This window comes from Solea solea, chromosome 6, assembly GCF_958295425.1.
Source record: "Solea solea chromosome 6, fSolSol10.1, whole genome shotgun sequence".
Taxonomy (NCBI): domain Eukaryota; kingdom Metazoa; phylum Chordata; class Actinopteri; order Pleuronectiformes; family Soleidae; genus Solea; species Solea solea.
Genome location: NC_081139.1, coordinates 14,106,492 through 14,124,740, shown reverse-complemented (window position 1 = coordinate 14,124,740; position 18,249 = coordinate 14,106,492). Strand labels below are relative to the sequence as shown.

The following is an 18,249-nucleotide window of genomic DNA, read 5'->3' as shown; positions in this document are numbered from 1 at the left end:
TCTATTTCTGTTTATTTCTGTCGGGGGTGTATCTGTCTGTGATTATGGGTGAAAATGAAACAAAGACAGAGAGCCAAAGAAAGAAAGGGAGAAAAAAGATTTAAAAGAAAAAAGAAAAAGAAAGTTAGTGATTCAGTGCTGGGACCCCTAGATTTGAATTTGGGGGCAGTGCAACATTCAAATCTGTCTGTGAGTGAGCACACGTTTCCTCCCCCTCCTTCTCCTCCTTCTCCTCCATGCAGTCTTTCTCACTCACACAGAGAGAGCAGCACGTTCAGATGCTGTGGAAACAACCGCGGTCCACTCTTTCAGAGTTTGCGTAAATATGATGTTGCCCAGCAGAAATGATGGATGCAGCAGAGTCCTCTGATCCGTACGGCAGACCAGCGCGCAGGACGCAATGGATAGTCAGCACCTTGGCTTACCATTACGGACTGGACCGGGGAGTGGAGAACGAAATCATAGTGTTGGCCACCGGGTTGGATCAGTATCTGCAGGAGATTTTCCATCATATGGACTACCAGGGGGGAGGCAGGCTTGCCGTGGAGGACTTCAACATCCTGTGTGAAGTTCTGGGACTGAACAAAGAGTCCGAGGACTCGGAGTGCGCCGGGGTTTTGGACAGTTTACCCAGCGAGCTCACCTTCAGACACTTCCACGCCAAACTGTGCGGATACTTCAGCACCAAGGCGGGCTGTCAGTACGAGAATGGCCGGCTGCTGGTGGGGAAGGACAGCGAGCACATAGAGACTCAGATCCGCCTCAGGAGCCCTCTGAAGCGGCGAGAGAAGCTGCTGTGTGTGCGCTCCTCTGCCTCCGCGGAGGGGCGGCACGCCTCCGGCTGCAGACTTGGCTCCTGCACCAAAGAGTGCTACGAGGAGATCGTGTCGCTGGAGGAGGCGGAGGACCGAATAACCAAGCTGGAGGACGAGAATGCAAGTTTGAGGGAGCTGATCGAGGACATGCGAGCCGCGCTTCAGAGCAGCGATGCTCGCTGTCTGGCTCTGCAGGTGAGAGCACTGCTGCGCACTAGATGATGGTGCGTCAGTGTGTAGTACGAGTGAACTCTGCCAAGCAAAAGAGAACTCACAAAAACTCTTTTAAAGTTTCCCCCATGTAAATGTGTCACAGAGGTGGTAGTATGCAAAGCAGGGAATGTTCCGGGGGCCCCGAGCAGAGAGGGGGCCCCTAGAAGAGCTGATTACATCAGACCTAGGCAATGGCCATTTCTTGCAAGCGCTACAAGGGGGGCTGAAAGGGGCTTTGTGTTCCTAACCCCTTCTGTTTGAAACAGAGACTAGATGAAAATGGACAGTCCCCCAACTCCCATTTTCAATTCTCAAGGTTTGCACCATGTCAGTTTGTGGAACCTTAGATTCACAGATGTGGCCTGCAACTTTACCTACCAGCTGTCACTCACTCTGGTGTCCACTAATGAGAACATTGTTCAATTCAACAGACACCCCTTGGTGGTTTGGTACTAAGAACGTGTGGAGACTGGCAGAGATGAACTTACCATTTAGACCATTTCTAACTTTTCCTTGTTGAGAATAAAACTTTTGGCCCTAAGTTAATTCAGACAGTATTTAGCACACTGCTTATTATGTTTTTATTGACTGAGGTAGTGTAGGTTTTGGTGCAGTGCATGTTTTAAATGTGATGACATGGTGTTGTTGGATGCCTTAGATGCATTAGACGGCTAATACATAGATACAGTCATTATTATCAGGCTCAATGTCAATGTTTGGTTTTCTTTGGTTTTATGAACAACCATATGGTCTCTTTTTGCCCGCAGTCTCATGGAGCGTGTGTGTCTCTCTCTCTCACTCACTTATTTGTACTAGGCATTAAGAAAACCACTGCCACCAACAACCAGAAGAACTGGTGGCTTACAAGATGTAGTGTAGTAAGCATTAGTTAATGATTTACTCTCAGTACTACAGTATCAGATGGTGGTACTCAGGATTCTTAGTGTCCAATAAGACCTATAGACATTGTAAATATGTATCTCTAACTTATAGTATTACGTGACAGTCCACTGCTATTGTTCATGTCAGTATGTTGCTGACCAGTGGATTTCAGTGTGGACACCCTGAGACCCTTTAATCAAAGTAGTCTAACAGTCGTTGAGTGTTGGATTAGTGAGCTAAATTAAAGGACAAGACAAGTGTGATGTTGGACTAAGATAAACACAGTTTACCCTGGTGTTTTCTAAACATTATGGTGACCGAACAATGTAGACACGGATTTTCTGACATTTTACAGACCAAACAAGTTCTCCAGTAATCAAGAAAATGATCGACATTTTCCCCCGACATTTTATCTGACTAATATTTCTAAATTAAAGATCTGGATGCTTATTAGCAAGTGAGAAAGTCACTTTTGATGACTTATCACAAATTAGTCACTGGTGAGAATCTGTGTCCTGTTTTGAAAGAGTTCATTCAATATTGAGATTTTAGACTTAGTTTGTAGGTTATTCTCCATATATTGTGGCTTTAAATCCAAACACAATGGGGATACAAGTACCCAGTTCTAATGTTGTGGCTAATTAGTGTAAGACATTGGTCAAACTGGAGAACGCAGCAGCAAAAAAAGGCCTTTGTTAAGGACTTTCTTAACGTTTACAGCTGAAGAAATGCTAATCAGTGACAGCCAATCTCAATAATGACACTACTGCTGAACTTAGAAGAATGACATCGACTTGGCTATTGATATTTGGCACAACCTGCAGCCTTGTTTTTATTAATGGCTAATGTGTCAGTGTTGCCCCTGTGTCATCAATTTGGATTTATAGAGAATATCGTGATCCCTTAGGTAATCTGTTCCATTTCTCCTCAGGTAGGACTGTGGAAGAGCCACTCCAAACACAGACCAGAGGACGGCTGTTTTGTCGCCCAACAGAAACAAACTGCCCTTAAAACTATAAGCAACGGCAACCTGAAGAGCAGCACCCACAGCAACCTGAAGAGCCTGCAGAACATCATCCAAGAGATCGAACTGCTGCAGAACTCCAGAGACCGACAGGTTGAGGAAGCCATGCTGTTTAACCACAGACTGGAGCAGGAGCTGTGGAGCTCTAAAGAGACTGTTGCGACTCTGGAGGAATGTAACCGCGCTCTGAAGAAGGAGCAGGTGGGCATGAGGAGGAAGGTGGAGGAGGCCAGACAGGCGTTGCTCAGTGGACTGAGTAAAGTGAAAGAACTGGAGGCCAAGGCCAATCATGTGCCAGTGCTGCAGAGACACATCCTGCAGCTGGAATCGGAGCTCCTCTACTACAGGTAAAATACCCAACATAACTGCAGTATTTGATATTTCAGCATCAACAAAACATTTCACTTATTATCCGACACCATTTAAACTGGTAACTGGTTTCAGAGCTCACAATAACAGATCTACAGCTCTGTATAGTAGAGATGTCTGAGTCTGGAACCAGGCAAATGCTGTGGTTAGAATACTTAAAGATCCAGAAAAATTCTTTTAATTTGGCAGAAATAGAAGATAAATTAATTATATTTTTCAATCACCTGATTGCAAAAAGTATTGCTTTTTATAAGCCCAGAATAAACCTTTCATATTTATATCAGGAGCCAGGTCAGCTCTACAGAGGCTGCCAATTGAGAGACTGAACATCTTTTTTGAGTTTTGATGTGAACTGAAGGCTACATTATGTTCTCCAACACACTTGGAAGGTCTGATATGGGACTGCAATAAAAGATTATTTTAATTATTGTTTACTCCGTAAAGTCCATAAAATGTCGTAAAATAGTGAAAGGTATCAATCATTATTTGCCGACACTCAAAAGGATGATGTTCTCAATATATATTTTTGTCCAAAAATAGGCATAGAAAACATAGCAAGATCTAATTTTAAAAAAAAAAAAAGGGATTTAATTCACTGCCATAGAGGATCAAAGAAACCAGAAAATGTTCACATTCATGAAGCTGAAATGACAGAACTTGTTTTACTCTCTGGAGACGTGAACATGTTCATGGTATTTATTCAAGGATTTGATTTTTCACACAGCCACTTCCATCAACTTCAGCGTGTGTATGTTCGGCTAAATTAAACTCAACAGCACAAGTTTCTTTGAGGAGACACAGTCCAAACATCTGCTCTGCTTTTTCATTTGTGCAAACATTCACTTCGAGACAACAAAGACAATTCCAGAAGAGTGATGGCAGAAGCAGAAGTCTGACAGAAGGTTCTGACTATGGGTGTCACACTAGAATATATGCGTTTGCATTTAGACATTGTCCTGGACACTTGAATCTAAGTTTTTATTGACTGAGGTATTGACTGCTTGACCGGGTCTTTGAGGTCAGTCAAACCCACGTCCTCCTCATTTTATCTGGGAATTACAAGAAGGTAAGCAAACTACAGCAACAAACTAATTACCGTTATTATTGGTGTTATTTAGAAGAAGCAGAAGAAAAAAACGGCAAGAAAGACACACTGCCCTAAGGTCACAGAGAGTTCTTCTTCTTCATCAGTTTCAGTCAGCTGTCAAAACCCTGTGCCAAAACAATGGCTGCTCATTATGTCACAGGGAAGACAGGCTTGTTTTGGTATGTCACTGAATGAGGCAGGTCTTTGTGGTGAGAGGAACCATCGTGAATTATAGTTTCTCCCTGAATAAAATGACTCTGTTTACCTCTGGCTTCAAGCCTGGAAACTCTGCTATGCTATTTATGAAGCCTTGATGTGGTTCGCTGTTCCAATTTTCGGCCTTGTTGTGTTTGAGTTTATTCAACGAGCATCGTGTGTGGCAGGTGGGTTCTGCTCGAGCTCTGCTACCGTTGGGAACTGTTCATTTTGGTGGAAGTCGGGGTGTAATTGGACTTTGAAATGTTTAATGTTTATCTCTGTGTCTGTTGTCCCTGCTCCAAACGTATAATCAGTGTCTGCAGGTCTGGCTTTCCTAGATCGCAGATGTGAGGCTGTGAGTGGTTGAAACATCTACATCTAGTCGTATCCATATACGATTAAAGTCCTCACCACTACCTGCATACACCCATTTAAAGAAGATCTAAATAACACATTTAGCAGCCACAATACCCTGCCTTTTACCCTAAACTCCACTAATCTATGCAGACTGTGTTCCAAAAATCTTTTCACTGCCCTGCCATTGATGCCCGTTGGTAAATAACTCAACACCACAAAGGCTCTGACTTGTCAGGAGAGAGCTCCATTGAGTGAGGAGCTCCACAGACTGGCCGTTCCCATCAATCTCTGCTCACTTCTTTCACTCTGTGCCCACATGGACAATACCACACAGCCCCCCCCTCTCTCCTATGGGTCTTAGCAACTGAGCTCCGTGTATATATTCCCACTGAAGACATCAATGCTTACTCAGGCACGTCTCATCTCAAAGCACAGGCAAAGACACTGTGACGATTCTTCTTGCTGACTTAGAGCTGCCTTTACATTAAGTCATTACTCGCTCACCTCACTGTCAGATGTCTCGGATCATGTGTGGTAGGTTTTTGGAAGATGCTGCTATGTGTCTGGGGGTCTGTTGAAAAGACTGACCGTAACATTATCCCTGTGGCTTATTTCTAAACTGCTGTGACAAGTAATGAGATTAGGTCTCAGAGGAAAGAGTTACAGGGCCGGGGGGGGGAGGGAGTCGGTCCGGCACTGCTTCTGTGGATTTGACTTAAGCTCTGTGATAATAACGGTGGGCGACAGTGAGATATTCAAAGCACAACACGTTTTCAAGCCTAAATAGCCATATATGTACAGTAAGCTGAACTATTAATCGTTTTCAAATTGAAATTGCAAATTGAAACACAATTGGCATTTTCAATCAATAGAATTAGTTAGTTAGTTATGATTCAACCCTTATGTATCCCTGCCATCTGATGCAACTATAGCAGGAACATCTCCAAATGTAGTGCTGTCTGTACAGGGGTCAAGTGCGCGAGTGTGTGAGTTTCTTGGTTGCCACGGTTACAGTAATAGCTGTACAGAGTAAACTAGTGCTTGTGTACCAGCGGTTGCATAACGGTGGTGCCAGGCTGGAGCATCGTCTCCTGGGTAACAATAATGAAAAGGTGATCACGCTTATCAAATACAAATTCTTATGGTTTGGTTAGGTTTCAGCACAAAAACTATTTTTTATGCGGTTTTGGGAAGGGCTGAAATAATCATAACCTTAAAGTTAGGTTTGGTTGTCATGGTTACAGTCATACATACAGTGCAATCAATCTAATGGAATGGTCATAGATGAAAGAAGCAACATGGACAGTTATTATTAAGAGAGGACGGTCTTCATAAGCACTAAGTTCAACGTTTATTTTCACTCACGGCTCATCATTTCTTTTTTCATTTCTTTAAATGCGATAAATGATAAATCCCATTTTCTGAGTTGTGAAGTTACTCTTCCAACTTCAGCGTGTTTGTGTGCTTTGAAGTTGCAGAGTGGAAAAAAAACAAACTTGAATGCTCTAAACAAAACGTGTTAGTGTTTAAAACTTAAAGAACACCGTGTCACCACTTTCTATTTGCGGAACAATGAAGAGCAAAGAAGAGAAGCTCAGTTGTATATAAAATAAATGCATGTTGACATTTCACAGGTTCACATTGAACGCTCTCTTGCATCGCGATTGTGTGAATGACTCTCCCCGTCAAGAACACAGTTCCACCATTTTTTCCTAGATCATAAGCAGGACATTTTATTTAGACCTTTTCTAAATGAATTGATTAGTTTGGTGATTCTGTAATGCAATTTCTTCTTAGTTTCATTGAATTTATCCATAAAGTTTGGTTCTTAGTCTAGATTTAGCTACATCTTAGATTAATGTGGAACTGTTCCTCCAACATGTGATTTGAATTTGAGCTTCCTTTTCTTTTTTTGACGTACATTTTCTCATCTAGAAAAATCCCCTTACGAATGTTCTATCAACATCCCAGCAGAAAAAGAAAAAAAAAGAACATTTGTTCTTCAAAGTGAAACTTTAGATGTGTGGGTGTTGTTGCATAACGTCTGTGATTTTCAGAATCGTGTGTGAGCACAGGACAGAGCCGAGGTAGAGCTGCAGCTTCCAGAAGAGTTGATGAACACAGAGGAGTGTGACTCGACTGTGATTGTTCAAGGGTGTCAGTGGAGAAAAATGGGAGTCTAAATCATTCAGTCTAACCTTTTAGAGCTCTGTAATGACCGGAGGGATTAGACAATAGGAAGCACCGCAAAGAGCGAGAGAAAGAAAAGCGGGGGAGGAAAAGCATACCATCTGGACGAAGAAGCAAACACTCAACTGTTTGTTCATGAAATGACATCCATGTTTCGCATCAACCGCAAGAGCTGAATGGCTTCATTCAGCTCTCTGTCATCTTTTCCAAGCCCCAAATAAAACACATGTACACATCTGACATACAGAGTCACCCACTGAAATGAAGTTTGGTCGTCATTCATCCAGAATATCTTCAATCTATCGATCCTCTTGATTCCAGGTGTCTCCGTTTATATATTCCGGGGATTTATAGAGCGCCTCTATAAGCACATGTGTAGTAAGTGTGCAATTTTAAAGCTCAGTATCACGACTGCATTCTTCTTCTCTGTTTGCCTCTAACCCCTGGCCCTCTACAGGCAGGCCCCGGGGGAGGCATAATCTTCTAGCCTTTTCATTCACTCTGCATGGCGCCTGAAAGTGAAGGCGAGAGGAGGGTCCAGTGGACCATTTATCTGCCTCCACACAAGAGCTGCAGCATTGTGTGGAGCAGGTGCTGCCTTGGCATTCCTCCCCATTAAATAATGTGCAAAGGACACACTCTTGGGGATGTGTGGGACCCGTGGCATTCCGCTGCTGCTGCCTTACTGTTGTTCTTGAACAGACTTCAATAACTCACACTGCCAAGTGGACTAATTTTCACCTTGGGCCACTGCCCCACTCTCTCTCTTTCTGGTTTGCAGGTATGCTTACATCAGCAGAAATACATCACACACAAAATATCTTAGAAACTCATGCCACCCACTCTGGTTGGACTTCTTTTTCCTGTACTCCACTCCTCATTTGTTTGACGTTGGGGAGGGGGGGGGGGGGGGTTTCTTTGCTTTTTGCTTGCAGAAGGAAAGCTCTCGCTATAACCACCCTCTATAAATGTTACAAACATTGCTTTTTTTGGATTATGTCTTCTCCTGATACCAAGCATTTCTATCCCAAGACATGATTAGTAATCGTCAGCTATGTAAACACAACCCCTCACCTGTGTCTGTCATGCTGCAGGGCACCGACATGCCCTGACTAATGTTCAAGCTCAAGTTCACAGCATGCCCTTCATTCTCAGACCTCTCAAGAGAAAGAACACTAGCATTGACCGATGACACCTGAAAAGGAAATGGCTCCTCGGGGCAACTGGGGGGGGGGGTTGGAAAGTTCACCTCTTTGCAGCGCCTTGATAAACACAGGGAGGAGGATTCGCGATGTAACAACAAACAGCTGGAGTATACCACCCCCTCCCCCACGGACCAAATGCACATCTTTATGCTTTTGCTATTAGGATCTTATTAATTAGCAAATGCCCTGACAAAGCACAATAGAGCCCTTCGTGTTTACCTCTACTCCTACTGTGCACCTTTAGGGGGGTTGTAAAAATTAGGCCTCCATTAAACAGGCTACAAAATGCAGCCATACATTGTATATTTAACTATGCCACTTGTGCATTTTCTTTGCCAAGGTCTTAAATCTCAAGCTGGTTATTTTCTATTCTATTGTTCCAGTATATAATATACAGTCAAAGAGAAGTGGCACACATGCTGCACTGGGATTTTTAAGTTTCATTTTATTTGTATAGCCCCACATCTCTTAATACTTAAAACTATAAGATGGAGAACTTAGAGTTTTCCTGTTGGAGAGTGCTTCTGTGTTCTTTGCAACTTGTCGTTCTTTCCATGTTTCAATATAATTTTGGCCATAGATGAGTCGAGAGGTGCCTCGGCATAGGGATCAGTTTAAAAACAAAAGAAAGAAAGAAAAGGGAAATAAGTTTAAGTGGGGAGCAGCCACACAGTTCAGGAAATGTTAAATTGATTAACTGTCTCTGCTCCACATGTTTAGTGCTTCCTCGAAAGCGACTGTTTGCAGGTTTGCAGCAGCGTGTGGCTGCAGTTCTACCTTCATCCTCCTTGAAGCTGCTATGGCAATAACTTTATTTTTTCTATTTGTGATATTTGAAGCAGCACTCATTTTTTTCCCCCTTTTTTTATTTTTTTGAACTTTAGAACTAGACTTTGCTGACAGACCCAGTTCGTTCTTTTTTTCTTTCTTTCTTTTTTCTTTCTTTCTTTCTTTCTTTCTTTCTTTCTTTCTTTCTTTCCAAGAGAGCTGTTAACCTACATTATCCTTAACATGTGCCATAAAAACCCCCAGTGAGCTAAAATAAGCTAAAAATATTTCCCAGCTTTGTTTCAGTTGTTATACTTTTCTGCTAAATATGCCGGACACTAGCTATAGCTGAAACATGAGAAAACACTTGGCTGATCAAAGTCAAACTGTTTGTCATGATGAGTGAAACCATTCATCTTGTAATGGGATCAAACTTTAATATCAAATGATTGGTTAACATTGTTAACCTCAGTTTTAACTTGTTTTCTTGCAGACGATGTTTGTCATTCTGCAACTAGTCGTTAAAAATGTCAACCATCGCTGTATGCTCACTGTTTGTATACATTTGACAAATCCTTACTCACCGAAATGCAAAACAAAACACCTACGTTCACACCCATATTCCACTGCAAAGTCTGCAGCGTCGTTAACATCCTCTCTGTCTCGGCCTTTTGGCAGGTCAAACTCATCACATGCTGCTTTTGCATTTGCTCCATTGGCGAGAACTTAAAGGCCTGTCTAATGGAACACTGATCAAATATTTTTGGTGTCTGCTGAGTTCCCACAACCCGACCCACATCCAAGACGTCTGTCTGGACTACTTTCAGGTGTCTCTGCCCATTCAGACAGAATGCTCATACTCAGCACCACCACCCATCAAACCATGTAATGAGAAGCCCCACTTTAAAACAGTTTAAATCTTATTCCCAATTTGAAGACAAATTAGAGCCAAACATTTGTGTGATAGTGAACAGGTCATTCTTTTGACTCCCCCCCCCCCCCCCCGCTCTAAGCCTCAAAGTAATTTTGCATGTCAAAAGCATGAGAGAGAAGCCGTAGCCTTGCTACAGTATTCAGCGGACACAGGCTGCAGCCTCCCTGCAGCAACTTTCCATTAAAGTGCAATTAGTCACACCAAAAGCCTGCATTAGAAAAAGCCCTCCAACAGTTCATTCCAGAGGCCGGGCGTTTCTACAGCAACCGGCAAAGGTTTGAATGTGTTCATGTCCATGCACCGTGTTCCGTGTTGGTCCAAGTGCAGCTGCTCGCCCTCATGAACAAACTCTGACTTTACTCCACCACTGATTAAAGTAGGACTCTCTGATTGATTGCCTGAAATCCTGCTGTAATTGTTGACAATTAGTGTGGTCAGTTGATTCTCTCCAGTGTTTAAACAAAGAAATCTAAAGTCATACCCAGAATATAATGTTGTCCAACAGCATCTGCCTCGTGCCAACAGGATATAAACATCAGGGTGCTGTGCTTTTTTTTTTTCTCCTTTTTTTTCTCTGAGAGTTAGGCTGCTGAAAACCTTTTTGAGACTTTCTCTTCCCCCCCCCCCCCCAGTAAGTCATCGTCATCTGGAAACACTTATACAGTGATTTACGAAGGCCCCCTATCGGATTTCCCCCAACACAAAAGAGCAGACGGCTGGAGAAACCTAGAAAATTCAAACCGCTGCAGAGCGATCGATTGGCACAAACTGCAGCCTCAGACTTGTTTTAGGCCCAAATGTGAACGTGTCCGCGACATACGAATCACGCGTCGACATATACAGCATACACGTTCAGCTGCTGATGAAATAGTTGCGGCAGAGGTATGAAAACTATTTAAAGGAGTGTAAATTATGTTTGCAACAGTTCTGTTTAAACCAGTGCTTTTACCTCACAGCTTACAAGCTTACTCCTGCACTCACACAGCCGTTCTACCGCTGACCCACTTTACTGTAAAATGCCTCTAAGATACAATGTCTGGCTTCAATTACCCCACCCAGATTTGGCACACAACATCAGACGCCTCTATAAAATGATCGTGCTGCTTGTAGATGTGGCTTAATACATATACTGCCTTGTGTTACTTGATATGTTCTCTTTGATGTGGAGAATTGGATTGGACTGAACTTTTCCTCATCTGTGCAAATTTGAAGAGCATACGGTGACAAGAAGGATTCGCGACGGTGCAGAAAGGATCATGTACATGTACAGAGAAACCTGCTGTCGAACAGACTCGCTTGAACAGACGCTATGCCTTTCAGGTCGGAGGCGTCGAAACTACAACTCCCGAGTAGCACTAGTGCGGAGCAGCAGCAGCAGCAGCTGAGCGGCGGCAGCAGAATGGGCCAGAGATGCTGCCAGGATTCCCAACATGACCGCTGTTCTCCAACAGGGCGCGCTGTGACAACGCCAGACAAAAGTGAGATGACTTTTAATTTAAAAAAAAAAAAAAAAAATGCATTTGCTAGTGTCTCTTTACTGCAAAGGTAGGACTGACTCAAAACTTAGTGGTGATAACAGATTGTTGTTGATGATGGTCTAGTGGAGGAGCAGCTGTTTCGCTCAGTGGAGGGCCAGGCCGCCTCTGATGAGGAAGACGACAAGTGGACCAGAGATCAACAGAAGCAGGTGGACGAGGTGAAGAGGATCCTGACCAGGCTCTCCTGCTGCGGAGAAAGGTACAGCACAGCTCACAGAAAGCCTGTCATGTAAGGATAACTATTACACTGTCATTTTAGGATTGCATTGTTATTTTGAACTTAAAAACACCTAAAAGCATCACATATGTAACACATCATTTTTAGTTAGCTTTGGGAGCAGATCATAAGAGAACATGTTATGGCTTTTTTCCCCCCTCACATCAACATATGTAAGAGTGAAGTTATTGCAGAGAAGGACATGAATAATACACTGAATAATAATAATTCTAATAAGTCAGGAAACTTTCTCCAGATGACTGAAGATGTTTGCATAATGTCGTGAGCTCTGCACTCACTAATTTGAGCTTTTGCTGTCGTCTCTCATTAGCTGTAGGTCTGTGACTTCATCAGTCTTACTCATGTGCCTGACCAATCAGCTGCAGTCCACTACTCCACTCTTTTTTCTTTTTTGCCTTCGGAAGGTTCCTCACCGAATGAAATGAACCAGAAGTGTTTAGCAGCCGTGATAAGAGAACTAAAAACATGCTTCCTTTCTGATTTCCTTGAGCATGTTGGCATATTTTTCTTTACATAAGGAAGGAAAACAATACTGTGCCTAGGATCCTTTGAAATGATGTCCCATCCACTGTCATGTAGTACCATCTGCTACTGCATAATTAGAAAATGATCCAGCTGTTGCTTCACAGACCCATACAGACCACACCCCTTTCAAACCTCTCCCACTAACCCCACCTTTTTTTGGGAATCCAGACAATGGTTAACCCTTATCTTAACCCTAAATAACCTAAACCTTCATGGCTGCTCTTCACATCTGCAGCTGGATGCACTTAGATATTCATGCAACATAGTGCAAGTCCAGTCTCTTCGTTCTCTTTCACATTTTTCATTGACCTCTTAGTGTTTTTCACTGAGTTCAAGGGAAAAAATTATTTGGGAAAGAGAAACTTAAACCATTTTTTTTGTCCCCCTCTGGATAAGCCACGTCTCAGGTATGCTCTAATACGCAGCATTAGTATTCATAACCTTTCACCTGCCAAATGTAAATTATTGACTCCACCGTCAGCTCTTTGGTCTTTTCCAACTCTCCAAGAAATCACCCAGGTGTTTGCAACCTGACACTTCATTCACTTCCACACAGTTGCTTTCTCTGTCTGTGTAATCCAACTTCATCTTATTGACATTACATAGACCGAGTGTAGATGCTCCTCCCTATATTTTTTGGACAGCTTCCAGTGGCTTTACCAGACCTTGTTTTGGAGAAAAGTCTCTGCAGCTGGAAACAAGGCTGATGAAAGCGCACCACAGAGTAAATGTGCCATAAAACCAAAGCCGTGTGCTACAAAAGTCTTAAAAGCTCCGCAGCATTGCAGCCCTGGTTGATAATTCTGTTCTGCTTTTCCCTCTGAAGAATCACTTTGAAATTATCATTCATTTATTTATTCAAAATGGACATCATACAGTTCAAGGATAAATGTTACCATTCGATGACCTGCACCAGATTATAGCTCAGAGCCAATACACATCTGCGGTGCCTTTGCAGGTCCAAACATAGTACGGTGCCAAATGTATACAGGAGTGCAACATACAAAGTTTACACACATAATCACATCCGAGCATGTTGTTTAATAAACATATAAGGCACATCATAGATGTATGCTTGACAGGAATAACATTAAGGCATTAGGACCATTACGTTTCAAAATCTGTGAGTGCAGAGTTGAGCAGCGTTTGACAGACTTTTTTAGTTATTTTCAAAAGAACTAAAACGGCACCAGTTCCTCACATTGTCAAGCAGCGTTTTTGTTTCACTCGCAGCAGCTACAGAAAGAAACTGGGGTCAATTTAAAGTGTCCAATTAACAATGGGCATTAGGGGAACCTTGGCTGTGGCCAGGCAGGGACTCAAACTGGCAACCTTTCGGTTACAAGTTTCCTTTCCACTTGGCCATGGGTTGCCCCATATTTCTCTAGAAATATGCTTTTTAATTTTATTGTTAGTATCATACTAACAATTAAATTAAAAAGCATATTTCTTATACTAATAGTATGAGCGTAACGATAAAGGAGCATTACGTTTTCTCGTTAGGCTCCTGCAGGTAAAAGATTGGCTGTCATCAATCATGGAAAACAATGAAAATTATACTTTTACATAAGTTACAGTTTCTTTTTGTACCCAATTATTGAAGTACGTTCTACATCTGCTACTGCTTTGTTGGGTCATGAGGGTGTTGCAGCCCATTTGTATGACAGGGCTTACACATATAGACAAACAACCACATTCACAGTTATTTGCATGCCTCCAATAAAATATGGTATAAAATATGTTTTTTTTTTATATATAAAAATATTAAGGATTAACCTATGTTGACATCTAATCCAAAGCACAGAAAAGGAAACATAATTTAAATAGGCACTACATCCACCATAAACCCTTCACAGTGTTTTGTTGCTCGCTTACTCAGGACATACTACATCCTTCAAAATCCAGTTTCTGTGTCTCTGAACCTGATATACTCTGTGTCTTCTCACACATGTTCTCGACCAGGTGCGACGACAAGACATTCAAGAAGCTGCTGTCCAATTTCGGAAGTTCCCGGAGTGAGGAGAGCTGCAGCGCTGTGGTGGAGCTCCTGGAGAGGGTGACTAAGCTGCACAAGCAGCTGGAGCTGAAGGAGAGCCAGGCCGAGATAGACATAGACCAGGTACACACCTCCGCTGACCACCATCACACCAGGGTGGCCTACCAGGGTACACAAAGCCGCTCCCTCTGTGTGGCTTTTTGCCTTGCTTTACATTACAAACCATTGTGTGGCTGTGAGTATGGTGTTAAAGTAGATTATAGAGGACTGGGGAAGGTTGTTATGAAAGTCAACAGCTTCAAAAGCTAAACCACAGCGAGTGGCTTGAGTGTGCAACTTCCACCTAACCAAACCACCAGCAGTGGCTACAAAGCCTCCCTCTGTCCGTGTGTCTGTGTGTGAGCAGCTGTATCTCACTGGAGCTGACCACAGGAACACACCCCCTCTCCCCCCTCTCCCTCCTTGTCCTCCATGACACTTAAGAATCATAAATTAATGGTCTCCTGTTACAGCTGAGTAGTATTTTCACAACACAGGAAGACAAGCAGAAGGGGGAACGGTGATGTAATGTGTTCCCAGGACATCTCAGCACTCGGGGAGGAAAAGTTCAAAGTAAACACAGTCCTGACTGTGAGGCTTTGTTTATGTGCAGGATGTGTGGGTGAGACATTTGTCCTTCACTTCGCTCTGACGTAAAAAGGTGCACTGCAGGGATTTCCAGCATTTACACTAGATGCATTTATATTGCATCAAGATGTTAAGCAGCGATTTTGTTATTGTCATGTTTCAGTACCTAAAGCCTGATTTAGCTTATGGGCAGTAGAACTCCTCAGAAAACCAGGTGTCCAGCAACATTTTACCCACACACTAACCCCAAGCATCTATTTAATCTGTAACTGGTGAAGTGTATGTATGTGTATATTTGTGTATACTGGGGTCCAAAGGTCTGGGGCCAATCCTAACCCTAACCACATACACACAGAGGTTCGTGCAGCTCTACATTAAATTCCATTCATTTCGACAGCCTGACCAAAGCTTTATCCCCAAACTTAACCGAACCAATCAATGAGAAATGAGGTTCTGCCTTATTAGGAGCAGGTTTTTGTCTCCATGAGGACTACTGGTCCTGACAAGGTCAGTCTTTATGCCAAAAAAGTAACAAAAGTCACTCTGAACATCTCTCGCCAGCTCCTTAGTCTAATCCCTGGATAATGTCTGAGTGAGTCACTGTGAACATCACGTCTGACGTTGACCATCTCGTGCTGCACTCTTCACAATTTCCTTGACCTTTTCCGTAGTCCATGTCTTTTCTCTGACTGGTGCTCGTCTCAGATGAACCATCCTGTGAGCAGAGGGACCTGACTTACCTGTGCTGTGTGTTTTCAGATGAAGGATTCTTTGGTGCAGGAGCTGCAGCAGAAGGCAGAGGAGACGGAGCTGCTTCACATGGAGCTGCAGATGTTGGAGACAGAGAGGGTTCGTCTGTCTCTGGTGGAGGACAAACTTGTAGACATCCTCCAGCTCCTCCAGCAGCTCCGAGACCTGGTGAGTCACTGCAACTGCACCCTGAAAGGGAAGATGAGACCGAAGATGGGTTTGTCATATTCACATCATATTTGTGCCATGTTGCAACCCGAACATCTTGTTTTGATTGTTAGCACCATTAAGTCTCGTAAACACACAGTTAGGACATCAGACGAACTAAAACTTAGAGTAATCAAAATCATTTTGCAGTGTTTCCAGCTGAGATGAATCCACTCGCGCCGTACTGGAGTGATTTATGTGGTCAGTCAGAATGAAAAACAGACCATAAAATGCTGTTCAGGGACAAACCTTCATGAAGACATGGACATAGACGATACTCTGAAATTAAAAGTCATTAAAAAGAAAGACATTTTAAAAAGAACAACGTGGGTTTGAGTGAATCTAACCCACACTTGTTGAACAAGTCAGACTTTCTCTTTAAGGGCCTGTTAACTGCCTGACAGCCCATCTGAGAATCTCTGTCTCTCTCGTTTCAGAATGTCTCCCGCAGGTCTCTTGGGAAAATCTTACTCAGCACTTTGGAGTCCTGCAGCGATCCACAACACGGTTAGTGGGGCTCACACGTCCAATAAAAATTAATACAAGACCTGTGAAATGCGATAATGAAAACGTACAGGCACTCAGTGCCTGGAATCAAATGAAGCTCTCGTCGGCTCGTGTGTGTGTGTGTGTGTGTGTGTGTAACATGATTTCCACGTCGCTCACATCTGTTCCTTTACTGCTCAGGCAAAGCTCACATACTGGAGGTGCTCAACGCTCTCTATCACGAACTGGCAGCCTGTGAGATTCTGTCCAGTGGTGGACCTCTGGAGAGAACACAGAGTCAGCAGTCTCTCAACGCTCTCATCATCTCCTGCTAAACAACACTGCCTCCTGCTGGGCCAGTGTTGTTCCAGCAGCCTTTCTCCAGGAACACCAGACGTTACGCCTGTGATTTAGAATCAGGTTCATGGATGTATATAGTGTATCATTAATGTATTATATTGTAGCTTCTATACTCTGTAGACCCTGTCATCTATACAGGAATATTAGTCTTGACTAGAGAGTTAACGTCTTTCGTGAAATACTTTACTATACATACAAGTAGATTCATGCTTCAACAGCTATTATTGCACATGCGTTTCAGAATCCACAGGATTCTGAATGTGAAAATGTTGAAATAAGCTAAACTTTAAAGGGGCACACATTAGTCTGTGAGAAGCTTTGACCTTCACTTGGAATTATAAGATGACAGATAGAACTGTAAGGTGGGGAAAGTGACTGTATTCCAATATCTGCTAATATCTCTGTGTTTGGGAAACGTAGGACCTGTTTAGACCTGGTGTTAACATCCATCCTGAGAGATCGGACCACACTTATGTGGTATGACTGGATTGCCGTATGTCATGCATGCACCTCATGTGACCAGTCGTGATTAGGTCACTTCCCCTGCAATGTATGTAAATATAAACAACAATGTGACTCTTGTGTCCACACAGCTGCACCATTTCTATGACATTAGCATTTAAGTATCCTATGGTCACTGCCTCCTCACCTGTTTCTCAGTATTTCACCTGAAATGACAAACATGTCAATCTGAGTGGAATCAGTTGCAGTGTCATTGCTACCTTTCCCTGGATACAAAACCACTCACTGATGTCACTGAGTCGTGTCAATTAAAGACTTTCAGTTATGCAGTATTGTGGGTTTGTGATTTATTCGGTTTCGTAAACATAGACTGTCGACCTCTCGCTGCTGCCAGCTCAAACAATCTGACCGTCATACTTGCAGTGTTGGGAAAATTACTCAGAAAGTTAAATATATGACTTATTACACATTACTCCTTTTTAAAAGTAATACTATTACACATAAAACATATAACATGATAATACACACAGCTAGTTCCTTTGGAACATGATCCACTTTACTTTTTTAAGACATGTATTTCTCTCTGGATCCAGTGGTAGATGAAGGATTCAAATCTTAGTGTTTTTTTCAGCACAATGCACATTATCAAAAGTGAACTGGTCCAAAAAAGTATTCATCAAGGAGTCTGTCAGGTATGTGTTTATTTTATTAAAAAAACAATGTTGTTGTGAAATCTTAATGTGCAGAATAACTAGTTATTTACTGCTATCAATCTAATGAGATGTGTGTGTGTTGAAGTATAAAATAATAAGTATATTTGGTAAAATATACCGAGAATCTTAAACATGAACCTCGATTGGTTATTACATTGGCAGACGATCGAATCGAGTTGCTAGGCAACCTTTGAAATCCCGCGAGATTAAGCGCGTCTTTAAGTATGTAATACAGATATGATGAATTGGCTGGCAAAATAGTTTCCCTCGTACGCATCTAAACGTTTGTGGTGTAAATGCAGGAA

At 42.6% G+C, this 18,249-nt stretch overlaps 1 protein-coding gene across 1 annotated transcript; it reads left to right on the top strand.

The window, feature by feature from the left end:
* Positions 1-245: 245 nt before the first annotated feature.
* On the top strand, positions 246-17,560 carry efcc1 (EF-hand and coiled-coil domain containing 1). The gene is made up of 8 exons (XM_058632783.1): positions 246-1,010; positions 2,842-3,281; positions 11,363-11,520; positions 11,644-11,779; positions 14,306-14,462; positions 15,726-15,884; positions 16,361-16,430; positions 16,611-17,560. The coding sequence occupies exons 1-8, from the start codon at positions 345-347 to the stop codon at positions 16,742-16,744; spliced, it is 1,920 nt and encodes a 639-aa protein (XP_058488766.1). The 5' UTR covers positions 246-344; the 3' UTR covers positions 16,745-17,560.
* Positions 17,561-18,249: the final 689 nt, after the last annotated feature.

Excerpts from the sequence above, each read along its gene's own strand:
- efcc1 (XM_058632783.1), top strand. The coding sequence starts at position 345 with ATGATGGATGCAGCAGAGTCCTCTGATCCGTACGGCAGACCAGCGCGC. Across the intron at positions 1,011-2,841 it reads CTCGCTGTCTGGCTCTGCAG|GTAGGACTGTGGAAGAGCCA; the intron begins GTGAGAGCACTG and ends ATTTCTCCTCAG. Across the intron at positions 16,431-16,610 it reads CTGCAGCGATCCACAACACG|GCAAAGCTCACATACTGGAG; the intron begins GTTAGTGGGGCT and ends TTTACTGCTCAG.